We start from the raw sequence: 19,091 nt of genomic DNA, 5'->3' as shown, positions 1-19,091 counted from the left end.
TGTCTTACTCTAAACTCCCCTCTTCCTTCTGCAGTTCTAACAATCCTCCCAGATATGAGCAGACCTAAGCATTCTTGGTTGTTTTTTCAGTAGCTACCACAGGAGAGTGAGTTTTAAATAGGTTTTTTTTTTCCATAGCACCCTGCCCTATTTCCCAAAAAGTGACTTCTTTGCCTCATAATCCCATAATGATTGGCTGGGTAGTTAGACTTATGAACTCCATGACGTCAGGATTCTTAGAGAGGAATGTGACTATGAAGCCTAAAATTCATAATAATGTCTCAACTCAACACCATTAGTTAATGCTCTGAAATACCTTAAAGGGTACACATACTGTTGTGCCTAGTGTGGTACCAGCCCCACCAGGAGCAGCCGCCTAGCTGCTCAGTCCATCTACAACTGCCAACACTCATCCTCTCAGACACCCAGGCATTCCACGCATCACAGGCACACCAACATTCCATGACCAACTCACACACTGGCTGAGCAGCTAGAGGCAGCAGGGCTGTAATACATGCAAATACAACTAAGTAGGGTATAACACACTCCTCTGTAAAAGGACCTGATTAATGAACACATATTAAAAACAAGCATTTGCAATGCAATAGGTCTCGCATTTACACGAGTTTAAGCTATTGGCATTGTAAATGACAGTGTGTCTTATTTATGTTTTAAAAACCAAAACATAAATAGAAGGCATTTTCATTTACAATACCAATAGCTCAAATTTGCGTAAATGCGAGACCTATTGCATTGAAAATGGTAGACATCATGGACAACGGGAGGGAGAGCGGGCGGGGGTGGAAGGCACGGACAACGGAGTGAGGGTAAAAAAGGCATGGACAATGGGAGGGAGGGCGGGGGTGTTAAAGAAAGCACGACAATGGGAGGGTGTGCGGGGGGTAATGAAGGCATAGACAGAGGGAGGGAGGGAGGGGGGTAAAGAAGGCACGGAGGGGGTTAAAGAAGGCACGGACATCGGTAGGGAGGGGTTGTAAAGAAGGCACCAAAGCACATCGTGCCTGCAGTAAGAGAAACTCGATAAGGTTAGATCTTGAAATTCCACAGACAGGCTAACCTTAGGTTACCTGGATCTCAGATCTATAATGGTGAACAATGTTCCATGTCCGAAAGCAACCAGCATTTTGTAAATGCAAAATAATTTATTGAGAGCTGCATGATTACCACACAAGGTTTGGTTTTCTCTCCAGAATGTTTGAAAGGTACATTGATGGATATAGCACATAGTTGACAACCTGGCATCTCAACCACTAAAATGTGTTGAGGAAGTATTATAGGTGATGTGCGTATTGAGGAATATGTGAACAAAAAGAAAAGTTCGATCTAAATCCATTCCCTGAGCGTGCATGGCTAAAATTAGCTGTTGGTTTTGCAGGTCCATATAACTTGATACCACAAAATATGTGAATCCTACAGATTTAACTGATTACTATTCTAAGTTGATCAACTATCACTTTGTTAGTTTATTTAACATCGAAAGTGTGGTGATTTTTTTTTAACTTGAATCCAGAATTTCTTGTTTTTAAATATGGCACTCATTTCGTTTCCCCAAAAATTTTGAATGACTGGATTCACACCTTTTTTTTCATTCTTAAAGGTAGAGATGCTACGAAACGACGGTCTGAACAAGGGTGCAGTGAAAAGCCCTTTGAGATTATGTGAATATGATAGTGAGGTACTGTGTGAGTAGAAAACAAAGTTTGAAAAAAATACTATTTGGTTTGTGTGGCTTGTAAAATGCAACATGTTTATAGAAGGAGATTGGTTTGAAATAAGAAACCTGTAAAGTTCAAAAAGGAAATTCAAGTTTGTTGAAGGATGGTGGAATAGAGGTTCTGCAGTTAAAATAAAGCTGTATTGAATAGAAATAATTGATAAAGGGAAGCATGATGGAAATGAAAAAAACAGTCGGACATTGTGGGATTTTTTGTGTGGACTGTTCTAGAATGACAAAGGGAGACTTTGAAACCAATTCCCTTCCCACTGATGTTCGTAGTAATGTTAGTTGCGAACAAGTCTCGGAGTATACTGCTGGACGATGTTGTGTGAGTAGGTGTATTAGCCATGCTAATGTGCAGATATAAAACAGCAGAAAGAATGTTCAACCATTCCGAGGATTACAGATTATGTAATGTGATAATTTCTTTATTATTTTTATCTCTGTTTTACCATATATATGCCTGGTTTTGATTTATTATTTTTGTCAGTGTTCGTTTGAGGATAGGGAGATATTGTATTATATGTTAGTTATTATTTCTAATGCACGTTCTCTTTTAGATGTTTTACTATGTATTACTATATTTATGAGGATCCACTGTTGCCTGGGTTTGCACCCCTTGATATTGAAGTCGTCTCGGTTGTATATCTCTGCGCATTCTTTGTGGGTTTTTCTTCTGGATTAAAGTTTTAAACATTACTTCATCTACCATGCGTGTTTGCCAAAAACAAAGGTGCAGTAATATTGTATAGTTAGTTGCAGAGCAAGACGATTTAAGAGCTGTGTGGAACACCACAAATTAGAAGTGTAAACACAAGAGAATATGCTTGCCAGAACAGTTGTTATGGTATTAGGTGTGTAAAGCGGCGTGACATGCTTGGTGGAAATAGCAACACTGTATACAATCTGTGCTCCCTATTAGGTGTGTGTATCATCCTGACACTCTGTACCTCCTTACGGTGAACTCCCGAATACTTGACTAGAATATCATAGAAACGATACTATGAACTAGTTGAAAATATGGAAGAAGGCTAAGTTGAAAGTAGATAGTCAGTTGAAGCAAAGAACTACACATGAGGGTGCGTCCGGCACGAGCAGTGAAAACAAATGTAAACATTCTAAATGTCAGAAGACCCTGAATGCAATTATACATACACAACAGAAGAAATAGTGTAACTGCATTGTCCATAGTGGAGAAATGTAAAAGGTACACACCTTCAGCTGTTTACACGCTTTTTGCAGCAGCTCTGCCAGGCTTCTGCTTGCCAAACCATACTTCTGCGGTTTGTTTAAAGCCCTGACCTAGTTGGAGATCGTGAATGATTGTAAGGGAGGGGGAGGGAGGAACAGCAGAGACAATGAGGTGGAGGAGTGGGGGAAGAGACACAAGAATGAAAGTAAAACCAGCGCTGCTAAAGTATGTCCACAATATTATTAAATAAAAAATAAACCAAGCGCGGTCTCCCTGAAGCGAGCGCCGCGCTCGGTATTAAATAAAAGATAATAATATTAAACTAAGCACGTTGTCCCTGAAGCGGGCGCCGCGCTCTGTATGAAAGTTTGAAATTAAAAAAAGAAAAGAAAACGAAATGCAAATTAGGTTAGGAAGCGGCTGCCATTACGGAAGCTGGCACCCTGTGCGTGCTGTGTCCCTTAATGAAGTAAATAGTTCTCGGAGCTGGTAATGAGAGTTCTCAAGTTAGGACACAGTAAAAGATCGAGTCCTCATGGGCGGTAACAAAAGGAGACAGGGCGGTAACAAGGAAGGACTAACAAGCCTCACAATGAATCAGAAGTCAGCATTTACCAAGGGCAATTACACCAGCCAATGAAAAATATGGGCGGAGAGTGGGTGAGGCTTACACAGCGTACTCAATTATTGCATGCTGCTCGACCTAAAAATTGAGACACGTTTTTACTCCTTTCCACCCTTTGGCATTGCATTTCACTCTGTTTCAAAATAAACATAGTGAAATGGAAAGTGTACACAATAATTCATCCGTAAAGATCAGTTATCCAATCCAAACATCCCCACATAGTGGGGCATATTATGTGACAGTCTCCTCTCTTTTGAAGACTCTAATACCTATTTTATTAAAATGTCTAAGTCCTTGGATGTCTAGCACAATGGGATTTTACCCAGGTTCTTCATTTTCTTTTCTAAAGGCAACATACGGATTAGCACTGCATAAACAATTTTCTGCAAAATTCATCCAAGTAGTTAACACCTTTACAAAACTCCATACCGCAATTTTGTCTTCCCAGATACTTGATGATGACAAATTGTGACTTAGGAAGAAAATGAGTGCATCCTGTTTTGCGCACACTCCTGCAGGAGTACTCTTGCAGTCGTACTACAGCCGCTTTTTGTTATATCTATTATCTAGAGGATGTATTCTTACACAACTTGCTTCTGTACACGTTTCTTCATTTTTAGGCCTGGTGAATATTCTTGCAAATCTCTGGCATTTTAAAGAAATTAAATGTTTGTTGATTGATTGGTGCTTGATTATTATTGCTTTAAATCTTCAACAATTTTTGCTTAATAAATGTTTAAGATGCGACTTGACTTTTCTCAAAGTGTTGATAGCTAGTTTCTTTTTGCTATTCCTATTTCAGAACAGGTTCTCAGGCTGGATGGATGGATGGGTCTTGGAACAGAGAGAAGATGAGCTGGGTGTCTTCTGCATAGGAGATAATGTTTAGTCCAGGGCATCAGCTAGGTCAACAGTGTCTCTCCTGGTTTCTAAACCAATTTCGTATTCTTTTGTTTTCTCCACATATCTTCACTTTACATTGAAACTATTTAGACAATTCCATTTTAAAGATAGCCTATTTCTTTAGGGTTATAGTTGTGTAAAGTACACTAATAACCTTCACTTGAATAGAAAAGTGCTGTATAAAAATGTAAAGCAAATGTATGATTTACTATTAGACTGGCATTGCTAATGATAAGAAGTTCATAACTTCAATGGCATGTTCTTGGTAACATTAATGGAAAAACAAGTACTGAGTAATTGAAGGGGCTCTACACAGATGAGTGCTCCTACGTACAGCCGTCGTTTCGTAGAGTAATAGACTCACTGTTTTTGAAAAGACTTGTTTTTTGAACACCTCCTTGAGAAAACTTGTAACTAAGAAATAGAAGAGGTGATGGAGAGGCAGGGCCAGCTTTAGCACTGTTGGCACCCAGTGCGAAATTAGTTTTTGGCACCCGACCTCCTCCTTCCTCACTACGATTGGACAAATGTGCCCCATATCTTTCCATAGTCTCTCTCTCTCATATAGGTTTCATTTGATTTAAAGCACTAATAAAGTCTGCTTTACTAATAAGAATGTATATCTATCCAAACAAAACTTTTTCAGCAACATTAGAAATAGATAATGAAATACTGGGGGAAAAAACAAAACTTGCTAACCTATTTTATGCAGTTTGCATCCAGCTCTTTGATGACAGTTCGTAACAGTCTCTGCACCGCATTAGGGTTGTATCTTATGAACAGCGGTAACAAAAGGATCTCTGTGGCAAAAACAGTAATCCACTCTTTACAGAAGGCATATTAACCCTTTGTGCTGCTTTATGGTGAGCCAAAACTGCCACTAAACAAAACTCAGATTTCTCTCTCTAACAGGAACTTTGATTACAGGAGCTATCTTGACATTTCTATTCCTGCCTTCAAACTGGAAGTACAAGGAACCCTGCCGCAGCTGTTTTAAAATTGTAAGTTATTGCTAAACACAGCGCCCCCCTGAGTTCAGCGACCCTCTCACCAGGTTAGAACCCAGTGCAACCGTACCGCCCTAATGTCGACCCTGTGGAAAGGAAGAAGTTAGGCCTGACCAATTAGTATGAGGCCACCGCTTTTCAAGCACCATTGGGAATTTCCTAATGATTCATTATCTTTGACCTGTCCTGTCAGAAACAAAAATAGCCATAGTAGAAAATTCAGTGAAAGAAAAAAGATAGTGATAATGGTGTGAAAGTGGTAGATTTAATCAAACCACACAACCAATGCAGAAAGGAAAGAATAAAAAACTCTGTCTGAAGCAGGTGTAGCATCAAGGATCACCTAGGCAAGGATGAAACAGAGATATAATCCTCACTATGAAATCACAAGAGGAAATCGGAGAGTGGCCAAGTTTGTGGGACTCATTAAAGAATATTGAAAATCATTTTGCGAAAACATTGTCCCTTGTAGAATACCGTAGTAGATAAACAATAAACCAAAAACCATAAGTTTGGCCACAGAGATGAACACTCAGACAGTTAACAATAATTGCTCGAAAGGTCATGATAATGAGGGTGGAGACATGATGCATTTACTTTAACACCATTAACGACCTTGGGAATGCGAAAGGTGCATAGATTAAATGCACCAATTTGCAGATGGGCCAAAATCTTTCTTTACAATAATTAGGCAAGAAGGAGTCACCTTATCAGGTTTTGATGATAATTTTAATTGAATACTGTCTTGGTGACTTTTTCTGTAGTAGGACCACTTACTACACTTAATATTGGATCTCCAAATGGTTGTTCTTCCTGAGAAAAAGGGACCTCTGTTACCACTGCCATGGGCGGTGCCATATCTATCATGAGACATACATTGAGAGAGTCAGGGGACCCTAACAATTTTCAGGTTTAAAGCTTTAAGTTTGTTTTGTGTAGTTTAAAATAACACAGTGGTCGCTGTCCAGTACACCTACAGTACATACTTGGGAGTCCATGGTTCTAGAGGTACTATTTAGCCACTGTACACATCCACAGTACACCAGTCTGCCTGGCAAATGTTTATGTTTAAACTCTTGCCATTGTATTGTTTTAATGCTGTCTTTCCACATTTTGATCAAGCCACATAATGCTTAAAATATTTTCCAGCCATTTTTGCAATTTTCTACCTAGTTTTCATTCTCAAAATACTGCTATGTTCCCTCAGTGCTCAATCACGCCAGCCCAGCCCCAAGTGCAATCAGTCCAAAAAAGTCACTGGTAAACGCCGAGTACTATCCATAATATACTCACAGACTTGGCATTTGCAACACATATCTAGGAGAGAAAGAGACCTCTTTCAGTAGAACAGGGTTTCTGTTGGGCGCAGGGCTGAACAGAAGCCGTAGTTTATTTGCAATAGTAAAGGTGTCAGCGCCTCAGTACAGGTAAGACTTCCATTAGACCACGATCTACAATGGAAGTTCAGGAATAAGGGTGCAATTTTGACTCACATATATTTGGAACTGCTACCTTCTTTCCAATTCTTTCACAAAGGCAAGAGCTGAACAATGAACAAGCAGTGTCTACAGCCTTCAAGTACATTTCTCGGTGAAAGGAAGCACAGGAAATATCACTTCTCTTGAAAATTAATTTTCAGGTCCAGAGTGAGGCTGCATCTCATTATTATCCCAGACAATCACTGATATGTTGCATTTATTCATTCTTGGACACCCATCTGAATGTTGGTATATATTTAGAAGACTGTGAAATAAATTCCCTGAAATGCCACAAGGTCTCAGTAAATAGCGGTCGTAAGTCGTTCCCGATGGACCTAAAGGTACTTACCGCCTCATGTCTTCTTTTATGTAGAGGGTCAGCAGCTCCTTGGGGATATGGAAAGACATGATGCTCTCAGTCATCTGCTCCCGGACACACATCCATTTGTTGTCAGAAGTGGGGAATCTATACAACTTGCAGGTAGGGTTTTTTAACACTATTGGAAAAACAAATGACAGATTTAAAAGGCAAACTCTGAAGTACAGGAATATAATATTTTGACAGACAAAGGTTAAAGGTTTCAAAGCTGGCATTTCACAGAAAAGAGGCATATATTTTGTGTAATTCACTGTGCTGAATTCACTAGCAGGATATTCAGCTTCCCTAAACAAATATATTTAAAACAACATTTTATCTTTCTTACAATGCAGGTAAAAGCAAGCTTTCCAATGAGAGTGTTGCTCCTAGAACATGAATCAATGCACCTGAAAGACTCACTCTTGCAGGCCCATCCTTAATCCAAGCATCAACTGCTGGATCCGCATCAGTGTGAACAAATTTACATTGTCAGCAAAAGGTTACACTTTCTCACATTGCACGTAATTTCTTTTTTTGTATATGTCTTCTTAAACATATATTGTAATATTAATAAGATTAATAACTGCACATTATCTCCTACAAAAACATACACTGACAAATCTACAGTCTCATGCAAACAATGAACACTAAACTTTCTAAAGTGTAGCAAAATCAATGAATAAATTATGTGATATAAAAAAAAAGCAGGTAACGGCCTTCTGGTTTGTAAATGTCACCAGAACGCCTCCATGGCAAAATCCAAGGTTGCGAATTCCCTCTGTCACAAAGGTTTGACTTCTCTCTAAAATTTCAGCAATATTTTTGAATCTGTGGAGAGCATCAACATTTCTAAAGGTTTCATTCAAACATTATAAAAATGGACTCTGAAATGCTTGCCATTGGCAACTTTTCAGTCTGCCATGAAAAGATTGTGAAAACATAGCGGAGCATACTTTTATTCACTGAACCGCTGCACAGAATGTGAATACTTGATTAATTCCAATGTTTGCACTTCAATTCTGCCCAGGCCTGGCCTTTAATAAATAATATATATGGCAAAACATCAAGAATCCAATTTGGTCAATCTTTCATGTGCTGTATTCAGGTACAGAGTACAATATTCATTTGCTTTCCCTAGCGATCATCTATATGAAGAAAGATAATGTTAAAGTAGGACATTTATTTTCAGACAATGAAAAATAATATGGTTATGTAAGATTGCCAGGGGCATAGCTTCGTCAATAAGATTGGGGGGGGGGGTCTTAAAAGGCAGTAGAAACAAAGAGGATGGCATATTGTAAGGGGCACATAAAGCACAACATTTTTCAAATGAATCATCATTTTTTAAAGCATTCGAAACAGAGACGAGAGAGTGAGAGTTTGTGTGTTTTTGTCAGTGTAGGCATGTAAAAATCTCTGATGACATCCAACAGACATTTCACCATACCCGACTGAAAGCAATTGTACCCAACTATTTACAACAGAATACATTTTCTAGGGGTTGTGTAACTCACCAAACACCCCTGAATACTGCCCCCACGCTTTATGCTTCAGCTTCCTAACAAAATATTCCTCACTAGTCACAGACAGAGAAATCAAGGGCCTGATATACAAACCAAATGGTTAACGACTGCAAAATGGTGTTTTACTATGTTTTAATCCCCTTTTCCAAGTTCAAATAACGTCTCAGACTCGCAAAGGGGGTTGTGCAAATCATTAAGAATGGCAATAATTAGGGCCGTGTGAAAGGGCGTTCCCTCCCAACTGTGATTTGCAGTGTTGTGTATCAACAGTACGCGACTGCAATTGAGACCTTTTGGTTTGTTGTGCCGGCACACTTCGGGGGCAAGGACCAGGTAGCACTTGATGTGGTGGTGACCTGTGCTGACTGGGAGTCATTCGGAGACAGTGCCAGAAGCAGGGGAGAGCCGCCGCGGTTCACACCGCCGTCGCTGGGGACTGCGAGTCCCACAGTCCCCTGCACCTGCACACCTGACTTTGACCAACTACCCTTGAAAAGGAGCACCTCGTGGGCCCTGCCTGGACGAAGCCTGGGCCAAGGGCGGGCCTGTCTTCACCCGTCATCGACTGGAAGAGGCTGGGCTGGGACAGGCCCCTTGGCTCGTCCCGACAGCAGGTACTGTTCTGAAGGCTTAACTTGGTGAACTTGAAATTGCACGCCATCTCTCCCTGTGGAGCCTGCCTTTGGGATATTGGATGATTTTGTAACATCGGGGGGTTCCCTCGTTTGTTCATTTCACCACAAGCGTGCACTTGCTCAAGCTGTATGAGGAAATCGAATGCAAGGGGTTTCTCTGCTACTCCCCTTACCAAACCCACCTCTATTGATCGCATTTTGGAGTGGGCCATTAACGTAGTTAGTGGAGAGATGGCGCTGACCGAGAGCAGGATGTCATGAAGCGCTGGACCTGGTAGTTGTATAAATGGAAGCGCGGACCTAGGTTCTCTTTTGGATCCATGCTTAGTCGAGCCAACGGTGGCTCTTCTCTGCACTTCACCATGTATGCCTCTTTCCAGCCTTCCCTCCTTGAGGCCACAAAGCCTCTTAACTCCTGTAGTGGCGGCACCTTCAAAAAAAAGTCAGACCAGTAACCCGGAAACAGACTCGTAATGATGCTCTTTCGGCCCATGCCATAAAAAGGTGGTGTGCATTATGCACTCAAGACTTATGACCCACCTGTTGCACATCAGGCTTAAAGTGCCTTTTTCTCTGAACTCTGTAAAAGCATTTCCCACATATGCATAACTTACAATGTTTAAGATCAATAAGAATTATTTTAACAGTTTGTGTAAGATTTTATAGCGCTGACATATTTTACTCCTAGCACAGTGCAGCACTTGAAAGTTTATATTGCTCAAGGTGCAATGGGGTTTACTGGAATCAGAACACAACTGCACAGGCATCCTTCCCATCTGAAAGGGGCTTTGGTCCAGAGGGGTGCTCTTGGATGTGGTCTTGGAGAAATATGCCTTTAGTGGTTACTTGAAGGAATGCAGAATCGCTAGATCTCTTTGATGCTGTTTTAAAGTATTGCAATTTGGACAGTCCATTTTATGGCATTTCTACTGTATTTTTTTTTTTAATGAAAATGTGCCTACTACCAGCTTAAAATCGCACAATTTCCAGGTACGGATGAGAATATAGTGGGGAACCAGATAGTAGGAACCGGATGTTATTTTTTTCTATGTTGCATCCAGTCTCCTTTAAAGTACTTTGCAATGTGAACACATGGAGGAGTAGAAAAGGATTGTAAGTTGGCTCCTCACGTCTTCACAGACTGCATACTAATGAAGCTCATGCATGCAAGGGTCAGTCTGCTCTGATGTGGTCAGAGGGTTGTTGGAGCAGACATGTTGTAAACCCTTTCTTAAGCTGCAGAAAATCTCACAGTGAAGTGGTCAGGGAGAAGAACTGCAGAGAGAATAGTCTTCTATGCACAGCCCTCAACCCAGAAACTGTTTCTTGACCTTTGGTCAGCCAGTGTGGTTTTAACCGACCGTATTGGTACAAGAGAGCATGTCCTTGGAGAGTCATTTAGATGAGCCATAAAGTCTTGAATTTCACTTGCAAACAGAAGAAAGTCGAGCCAACAAAGAGGCAGGTAGCAGTGTATTTCGCACTATAGTGCTTGATTAATAATGCCTTGGTGTGCTTCTCTCGATGCATGCTATTGAAAGAGTTTACGCTGAATCTAACCAAACCTAGAATACTGACAAACCTTTGGTACATGAGGACCAAAGGCACGATTGTGTGGTTGATGCTTAGGCTGTAGAAGTTGTTTTTGGTCTTATTGTTCCTGTGTGGATTCTCTGCTTCTTCAAGAGTAACTCCAAGTTTGCAAACTTTTGAAAATGCGTTAGCAGACTGTTCAGGAGAATTGCTACTCCAAAGTAAATATGCCAGTGTCTCCTGAACCTAGTAACCCTTTTTAAGCATTGGGCATAGCCACGTCACATGACAAAGATTTGCCAATGATCAAGAGGTTTGTTGAATACTCTAATGTGACTCTGAATGTCCTTGGGTAACATCTGGTAGCCGGGGATAGAGCTGCAAAGATGTTTGCCAGAACTACAGTAAAGATACTGAAAAGAATCAACACTGATCCTTTTGTGTATAAGCAGGAAGCCACTTTCTACTTTTGGGACCTTTTTGACAGGAATATGGTTATTCTTTAATACCTTCACAGCTGTTACCCTCCCCACACTCCACCACAACTGGCGCCCCGGTGCTGAGCCCTTTTTTGGCTATTCGAGGTAGTTCATGCACAGGGCTGCACATTTTTTTTTCTCCATATGAGGTATCCATGCTAAATTAACGTCCTTTTTTCAGAAATCCTGGGGATTGTAAAGGTACCCAGGGTTTGTACATTTCTCTGGAGAGGACCGAGAAAGTAGGCAAAATGCAAAATATAGCTAATATTTGAGTTTTGGGGAAAAAAGTGTGTGTTTTTTTCTAAAAATGGCATCATGAATGGTTTGCTGTATTAAAGTCGCCATCTTCCAATCTTTCATAAACATACAGAGGCGAATAAAACATTATTTTTTTACCACAGTTATTCACATTTTTCAAAGAGGTAGCCAATTATTACTATTTTTTGTGCTCTCAACCTACTTCCAGTTTTTGGTGAAAACCAGTGTGAAACCCATGGGTGATCCAGGAAGGCTCTAGATTTCTGGAAAGTTGATAGCATTCTGAATTCATAAAGGGGTCATATATGTAAATACATCAATGTTTGTAAGGATGTCTGATGTACAAAAGCAATCTACCATGACATCTGCTAGACCAGGGGTACTCACAAACTTTCTCTCGGGGGCCAAATTTAGAGTGTGGTTTGTGGCAGAGGGCCGCACCGGTGGGGGCGGGGTCAGTGGGGGAGGGGGCAGGGCCAGTGGGGGAGGGGGCGGGGCTAGAAAAAAAAACTGTGACCATGAGCTTGAACACAGGCCCCTGCAGCGGATGCCTTCGTCCACTGAGCCACCAGACCCGGCATGCACATCTCTCTCTCTATCTCTCTCTCTCTCTCTCTCTCTCTCTCTCGCTCTCTCTCTCTCGTTCTCTCTCTCTCTCGTGTTCTCTCTCTCACTCTCCCTGTCTGTCCCTGCCTCTGTCTGTCCCTGCCTCTGTCTGTCCCTGCCTCTGTCTGTCTGGCCCTGCCTCTGTCCCTGCCTCTATCCGTCTGTCCCTGCCTCTATCTGTCTGTCCCTGCCTCTATCTGTCTGTCCCTGCCTCTATCTGTGTCTCTATCTGTCTCTATCTGTCTGTCCCTGCCTCTATCTGTCCCTGTCTCTATCTGTCCCTGCCTCTATCTGTCTCTGCCTCTATCTGTCCCTGCCTCTCTGTCTCTATCTGTGCAAAAGTGGGACAGGAAACGCTATAAGAAATCCTACTGACTTTCCCCAGCCATGCTGACATTGCCCTGCAGTCAGTAGTTTTGGTCATTGAGACTTCACCTGCCCCCTGTCTGAGCCACTCAGCAAAGATTAGAGCCGAGAATGTAAAGCAGTTGTCACAACAACAGACTGACAATCTGATTACCAGGGAAACAAAAGGTGCTTCTAGCGGCCCTGCCTCCCCCTGGCACTGGGCAGTGTGACTGCACCAAACACCCTTTCATGTGCTAAGTGTGTTTGCAGAAGTCTCCTCTGCTGGTGTGAGCAGCCTGGGACATCAAAAGCACGCAAATGTGAAGTGAAAACGAAAAGTTGTTCCACCAATTACAAATCTCAGGTATATTTTCCACATATTAACGCGCCGTTGACTTAATATGTTCCTCACAGTGAGAACCTGTTAAACATTTGGTTGGTACATTTGAAAAAAGCTGTTTTTCAATAAATACAACAAAAGTACAGTGTTTAATGTCATAAGAATTTGATATTAACTCATACATGCCAACATTTCAGAAAAGCAAAGTGGGAGAGTTAAAAAAAATAAAATAAAAAAAAATAAAAAAATTCAGGAGAATGGGGCCTTCAATCGGGTTTCTGTCATGTATGGACTTTGGAAGTGTGCTGCTGCAGGATCGGACATTTGAAAGCAAATTCACGTGTTTTTTTAATCACCTTTCAGAAGCATGGAGCGCAATCGCAGGCAGAGAAAGAGGGGGATGCAAGAGTTTGAACTGGCCTGGCAGGTTGTGGCCAGTGCATACACCCCCCCCCTCCTCCCTCCCCCTCCTCCCTCGTCAGCCCGGGCTGAAACAGCTTTGGGCACACACATAGCCGCCCCCCCCCTCCTCCCAGTACTTCACAGACCATTGCTTGTTAATGAGGCTTTGTTGGTATTTCACCTCTTCTAGACCTCCTGCATCGCCATTCTGACTATTGCTGGAAGAATTAGCACGTTACACAATACCGAGCCCTGTCTGCTGAAACCCCGAGGAATCGGGTTTTTGCTTGCAGGAATCGGTTTCATTGCTAGTCTCCCGCCTGAATCGGGAGTGTTGGCATGTCTGTTAACTGTATGCTGGGTGAAAAACGTCGTGAAACTGTAATTTTACACGGCAGGGACGCTCGGCATCCTGTGATTCTGGGCAAATCACCTATTCTCCCCGTGCCTAACAAAATGCAAGTGTTAATCTGTAATGCAGCTGGTGCTCATGTAAAGCACTTCAATACCGTCAGGTCGAGTCAATGATGATCATCAAGTCCTGGGAGAATTATAGAAAACCTGCTTTGTGCATTTATCAGGGTTTATCTGCAAAATTTGCACTGTGTATTTTTAAGGGGCAAATAAAGAAACTGGGGTAGATTTTTGATGGAATCTGCACGCGTTTTGCTTTTGATGCCACAAAAAACAAGTAGCAGCACACCGATAGTAGATATGACCTGAATACATTTAGGGAAGGTGGTTTATTGCGAAGAGGCCTTTGGGCGAGTCCATTTCTGACAGCTTCGAGGGGTTTCCATGCATGCCACGGTCAGCCAAGAGGCAAGATTGCTTGCCTTCGAGGAGGCCTCATGGCACGAAGGAAGGCTATCCCGGGTAGTAACTCGAAGCACCATGTGATTTTCGACAGCTGCTCCAAAGTGCTCGCACTTTCCCTCCCAGTCACATAATTCTGTTAGCGCCACCACTTGAACGTCTGCGCTCTTGAAACGCGGGCCTCGGAAATCAATTTGATTACCTCTCGGAATTAAGTATGCACAACTGAGAGCCCCAGCGGGCCGCCAAGGAAGGCTTGCCGGGCCGCTGACGGCCCGCGGGCCGTACTATGAGTACCCCTGTGCTAGACCCTTCTGGTTGTAGGGATATATAGGGCTTGTAGGTTCTCCAAGGACCCAAGGTACCCAAAGCCAACAACTGAGCTGCACCGTACAATGATTCTTATTTGTGTACTGAGTATAGTCCAATTTATGTGGTGACATATATAGAGTGAAAAATGGGTTTCAACGAAACTTATTTATTTCTGAAATGGGCAAAAGATATGGAGTTTATGAGCAGTGGTTAGTTGTACATATCTGAATTTGTGGGTACCCATACTTGCATACGATTTTCAAAATGTCTTCTTTCTGAATCACTGGCTTACATTTGGAAGGCACAAATGCAGCAAAATCCAATTGGCAATAGCAAATGTTCTACTATTCTACTCTCCCAAATGTCTTCCGATACAAATGGTACCTCATTTGTGTGGATAGGCCTAGTGTGCATGATAGGAAACAACCCAAAATATAATATGGATAAATCACATTTTTCCACTCAAAACTAAACCTTTATTTGCAAAGTGGGTAGCTGTGGATTATGGGCCCTAGCTCAGCCAGCACCTAGGGAAACCTGGCAAACTTGCAAAATGTAAAAAACAGACATCTGGAGGAATCCAGCGTGTGGTGACTTGTGTGAGTCTCACCAGGCTTTTATATCCAGAATCCCTTACAAACCTCAAACTTTGACAAAAAGAAAAAGCGCATTCTCCTCACATTTCTGTGATGTAACGTTCTGGAATCTGCTGGGAGCCACACACTTCTTTTCTTTTCTCCCATGTCTCCTGATAAAAATGGTACCTCACTTGTGTGGGTAGGCCTAGTTTCTGCAACAGGAAACATCCCAAAACGCAATAGGATACATCACATTTTTCCACTCAAAACTGATCCTTTTGTTTGTAAAGTGGAGAGCTGTGGATTTTGGACCCTTGCTCAGCTGGTACCTAAAAAAACCTAGCAAACTTGCACATTTTTAAAAAGTAGTCACCTGGGGGAATTCAGCGTGGGGTGACTTGTTTTGCTCCCCCAGGTTTTTGTACCCAGAATCACTTGCAAACCTCAAACTTTGACCAAATAAAAGCACAACTTTTCTCACATTTCTGTGATGAAAAGTTCTGGAATCTGGAGGGAGCAGTTGCAACATGTCCAAATATAATATTGGTGCTGCACATGTGTGGGTGGGCCAAGAGACTATGTCACAAATGGCGCTAAAGCTCTACATTGAAAGATAAGCAATATGGGTAGCCGCTGTATTGAAGGGCAGTACTGTGGCGTTACCCATCCAAGCCTGTAAACCAGAGACACTTTTTAAAACTAGACAATTAGGGGATTCTAGGGTGGTGTGCCTTGCATGAGTCCCATGAGGTTTTCTTACCCTTGATGCCCTACAAACCTCATACTTTGTCTTAAATCATGAATTTTCCTCATATTTGTGGTGGAAACTTAGGGAATCCATAAAATTGCTACCACCCAGAGTTACCTCACTTGTTTCGATGAAAAAAAGGCACCACCTGTGTGGCTGGGTCTAGTGCCCACGGCAGGAACAGATGAAACCGGAACTTGCAAGGGGGCTCCCATTGACCTTGGTTTGTATCTACATTACTTTTTGGGGGCTTCCTGTTGTGGACATTAGTAACTTTTTTATCGAAACAAGTGGGAAAATGCTGGGCAGGAGGAATTTTGTGGATCACTGTGCATTCCAGAAGTTTGAATCTCAGAAATACAAGGAAAATCAGAGATTTCAGGCAGAGTTTGAGGTATGCAAAGCATTGTTGGTAAGAAAATGTCACAGGATCCACACAACGCATACCATCCTGGACTCCCTTTGATGTCTAGTTTTCCAAAATGTTTGGGTCCAGTTGTTTTCTCCAGTTGGTAGCCTACCCAAGCCCAAAAAGTGCAGTCATGCACCATAGCAAGTGGCAAGATATTGGAATTTAACCCAACTCGCCTGGCCAACATAGAAAAACAACACTCAAAATCATCAAATGTCCTCTCTCTTGCTTGTGGGACGTGTTATAGTCCCAAGGAGAGCAGAAAGACTTTTGAGGTGTTAGGGTGAGGCCTGATATCCTTTCATCTACTGGGCTTTCGGCACCTGGGGGCAAATTAGGGACAAACTGCTCCTCAGGGAGATCAAAAAACTGGTGTGTCCCCTTTGAGGTGGGGTGTGGTCACGGCCAGAGTGCAATGCCTGCACCCCTTTCTCTTTCCACGAATGCAAAATTCCTGGTGGCAGATTTGGGGCAACCTCTCCAATTGGGACTAACTTCCTATCTGCCCCAGGGGGGCAGAAAGACACTGTTACCCCTTCTGGACGGGGGGGGGGGGGGGGTCTAAATGGCAACGTTAGCCACCACCTCCTTTTTTTGCCTTTTGCCATTTTGAAATGACTAGTGATTACTGTGATTTCTGCCTCAACCCCCTGGTGAATATCCTATCCACCACCCAGGGGGACAGATGGTTTATTGGGTCCTGGGGTGGGGAGAACACAGGCCCATGCCCAAGGGGACCCCTCCTCCCCAAAGCAATACTGCATAAAATCAGTCCCTTCGTGTCTAGAGGGCTTTCTGCCCCCAGGGGGAAGCAAATCAGAGTACTTGCCCCATCCACCTCCTGGGGGGCAGAAAGTCTGTTGAGCCTTTTTTCGGGCTGCAGAGCATCACCATGCCTATGGTGGACAGCACACACTCCTATGTTTTTTTCACTGGGGTCTATTGGACTTTCTGCCCCCTGCCACCTAGGGATGGATTTGGGGTAATCACCCCCATATGCCCCCAGGGGGTAGAAATACTGTTCCATGTATATTGGGGTAGGGGTCAAGGCCATGTCCTGGTGGGCAGCCCCACCCCTACATTTTTGCTCATATAATAAAAATCCCTGGTGTCTACTGGGTTTTCTGACCCCCAGGGGGCGGCAGATTGGGGGTAACTGTCCCATCTGATCCCAAGGGAGGCAGAGAATCTGTTGCATGTATATTTGGGTAGGAGCATGGCCATGCAGTGGTGTGCAGCCCCCACCCCTATATTTATATATATTTATAAAATAATCCCTGATGTCAAGTGGGCTTTCTTTGCCCCCTACCCCCAGGAGGCAGATCAGGGTGATTGCCCCGTCTGCCCCCCGGGGGGGGGGGGGGGGGACGAAGACTGTTGCATTTGTATTGGGATGGGGGCATGGCTATGCCCTTGTGGGCAGCCCCACCCCTATATTTTTATATACATTAAAAAGTCCCTTGAGTCTAGAGGGCTTTCTACCGGACCGGAGGGGGCAGATTGGGTCCATCGCCCCATCTGCCGCCCCAAAGGGGGGGGGAGCAGAAAGACTGTTATATGCAAATGGGCTGGGAGAGCACAAGCTGTTGCTTAAGGGTCAGCTCCCCTCATCTCTGGTGTCTAGTGAGTGGATCCCTGCTTGTGGATCGCTTTCCTGTGGTGCTCCCCAGGCGGATATCCACAGGTTCCACTGTAAAGGTGAGATTCTCCACTTTCCAACAATAACTCTCCCATAAGAATCAGTGCTTGGGAACCGAGATTTCCCCCCCAAGCACTGATTCAGTAAAAGTGAAACCAGCGCTTCAGCTTGTTTTACTTTCACTTTTGTAATGTAATAACTTCAGCACACGCGGCACACTGATCGTCATTACAAACACAAAAAAGCTCAGGCTGCTCGGGGAGCCCAAGGCTCGGGAGAAAAAAGGAAGCTCTCTGGTGCAAACCATCAGAGGGCGCTTTCTAACCCTGCGACCGTGCGACCATCGGCCATTGGTCAACGGCCACACTTAAGGCCGCACTTAAAGGGTTAAAAGACCGTTCCTCTGACACCACAGGCTGCCTGCCTGTGAAGGCAGTACAAAAAGTTTTAACTGTATTCTTTGCTTCACCTATAACTCACTTTCCATGGAAATATTGGCTAAACTTCTGATTAACATTTCATCTAGTGATCAGCTAATCAGGTTCCAGTGCATGTTCTCTGACCCCTAAAACATGGAAATATTGGCTAAACTTCTGATTAACATATTTAACTTATCTACAAGTCCCTACTATATGGTACAATCAGTACCCAGAGCCTGTAAGTTAAATGTTACCAGTGGACAGTAGCACATATTTTTCCACCTCCAAAGTAACAATGCAAAACATGGTTCCAGGCCTGCCCCAGCAGCCTGGGTAAGCAGTTTTAAGACTGCCAAATTCGACCTGGCAAAATAAACCTGGTGCCTGGAATAAACCTTCCTTTTTAATACTTACAACTCACCCATAAGGTAGGCCCTAAATGGCCCTAGGGCAGAGTGCATGGTATTTAAAAAGTAGAACATGTATATTTTGCAAGTCCTAGCAGTCAAACACCTCCAAAGACGTTTTTCACGGTGGCAAGCCGTGCTCTCTCATAGGAAAGCCCTTGGTTACATTATAACAACTTCTAATGCTTAACTTCAGCTTGGGAATTACTCACTTTAATAGTAATTGAAAATATAACTTAATGGTCAAGTTAGATTTTATATTACTATTTTGAAACTGACACTTCTAAAAAGTTATAATTTTCTTGCATGAGCCAAATGGGCATTTCTGCCAG

The 19,091-nt window shown here is 42.9% G+C and overlaps 1 protein-coding gene across 4 annotated transcripts in view; it reads right to left on the bottom strand.

Moving 5' to 3' along the window:
• The window catches only part of INPP4B (inositol polyphosphate-4-phosphatase type II B), a 2,419,090-nt gene that overhangs the window by 866,290 nt on the left and 1,533,709 nt on the right, over positions 1 to 19,091 (bottom strand). For all 4 annotated transcript variants that reach the window (XM_085641585.1, XM_085641586.1, XM_085641588.1 and 1 more), the window contains one exon: positions 7,293 to 7,440. In XM_085641585.1, the coding sequence (XP_085497711.1) occupies positions 7,293 to 7,440 (148 nt within the window). The remainder of the gene's footprint in view (positions 1 to 7,292; positions 7,441 to 19,091) is intronic.

This window comes from Triturus cristatus, chromosome 2_2 (genome assembly GCF_964204655.1).
Source record: "Triturus cristatus chromosome 2_2, aTriCri1.1, whole genome shotgun sequence".
Taxonomy (NCBI): Eukaryota; Metazoa; Chordata; class Amphibia; order Caudata; family Salamandridae; genus Triturus; species Triturus cristatus.
This window is presented reverse-complemented; position numbering and strand designations above follow the sequence as displayed.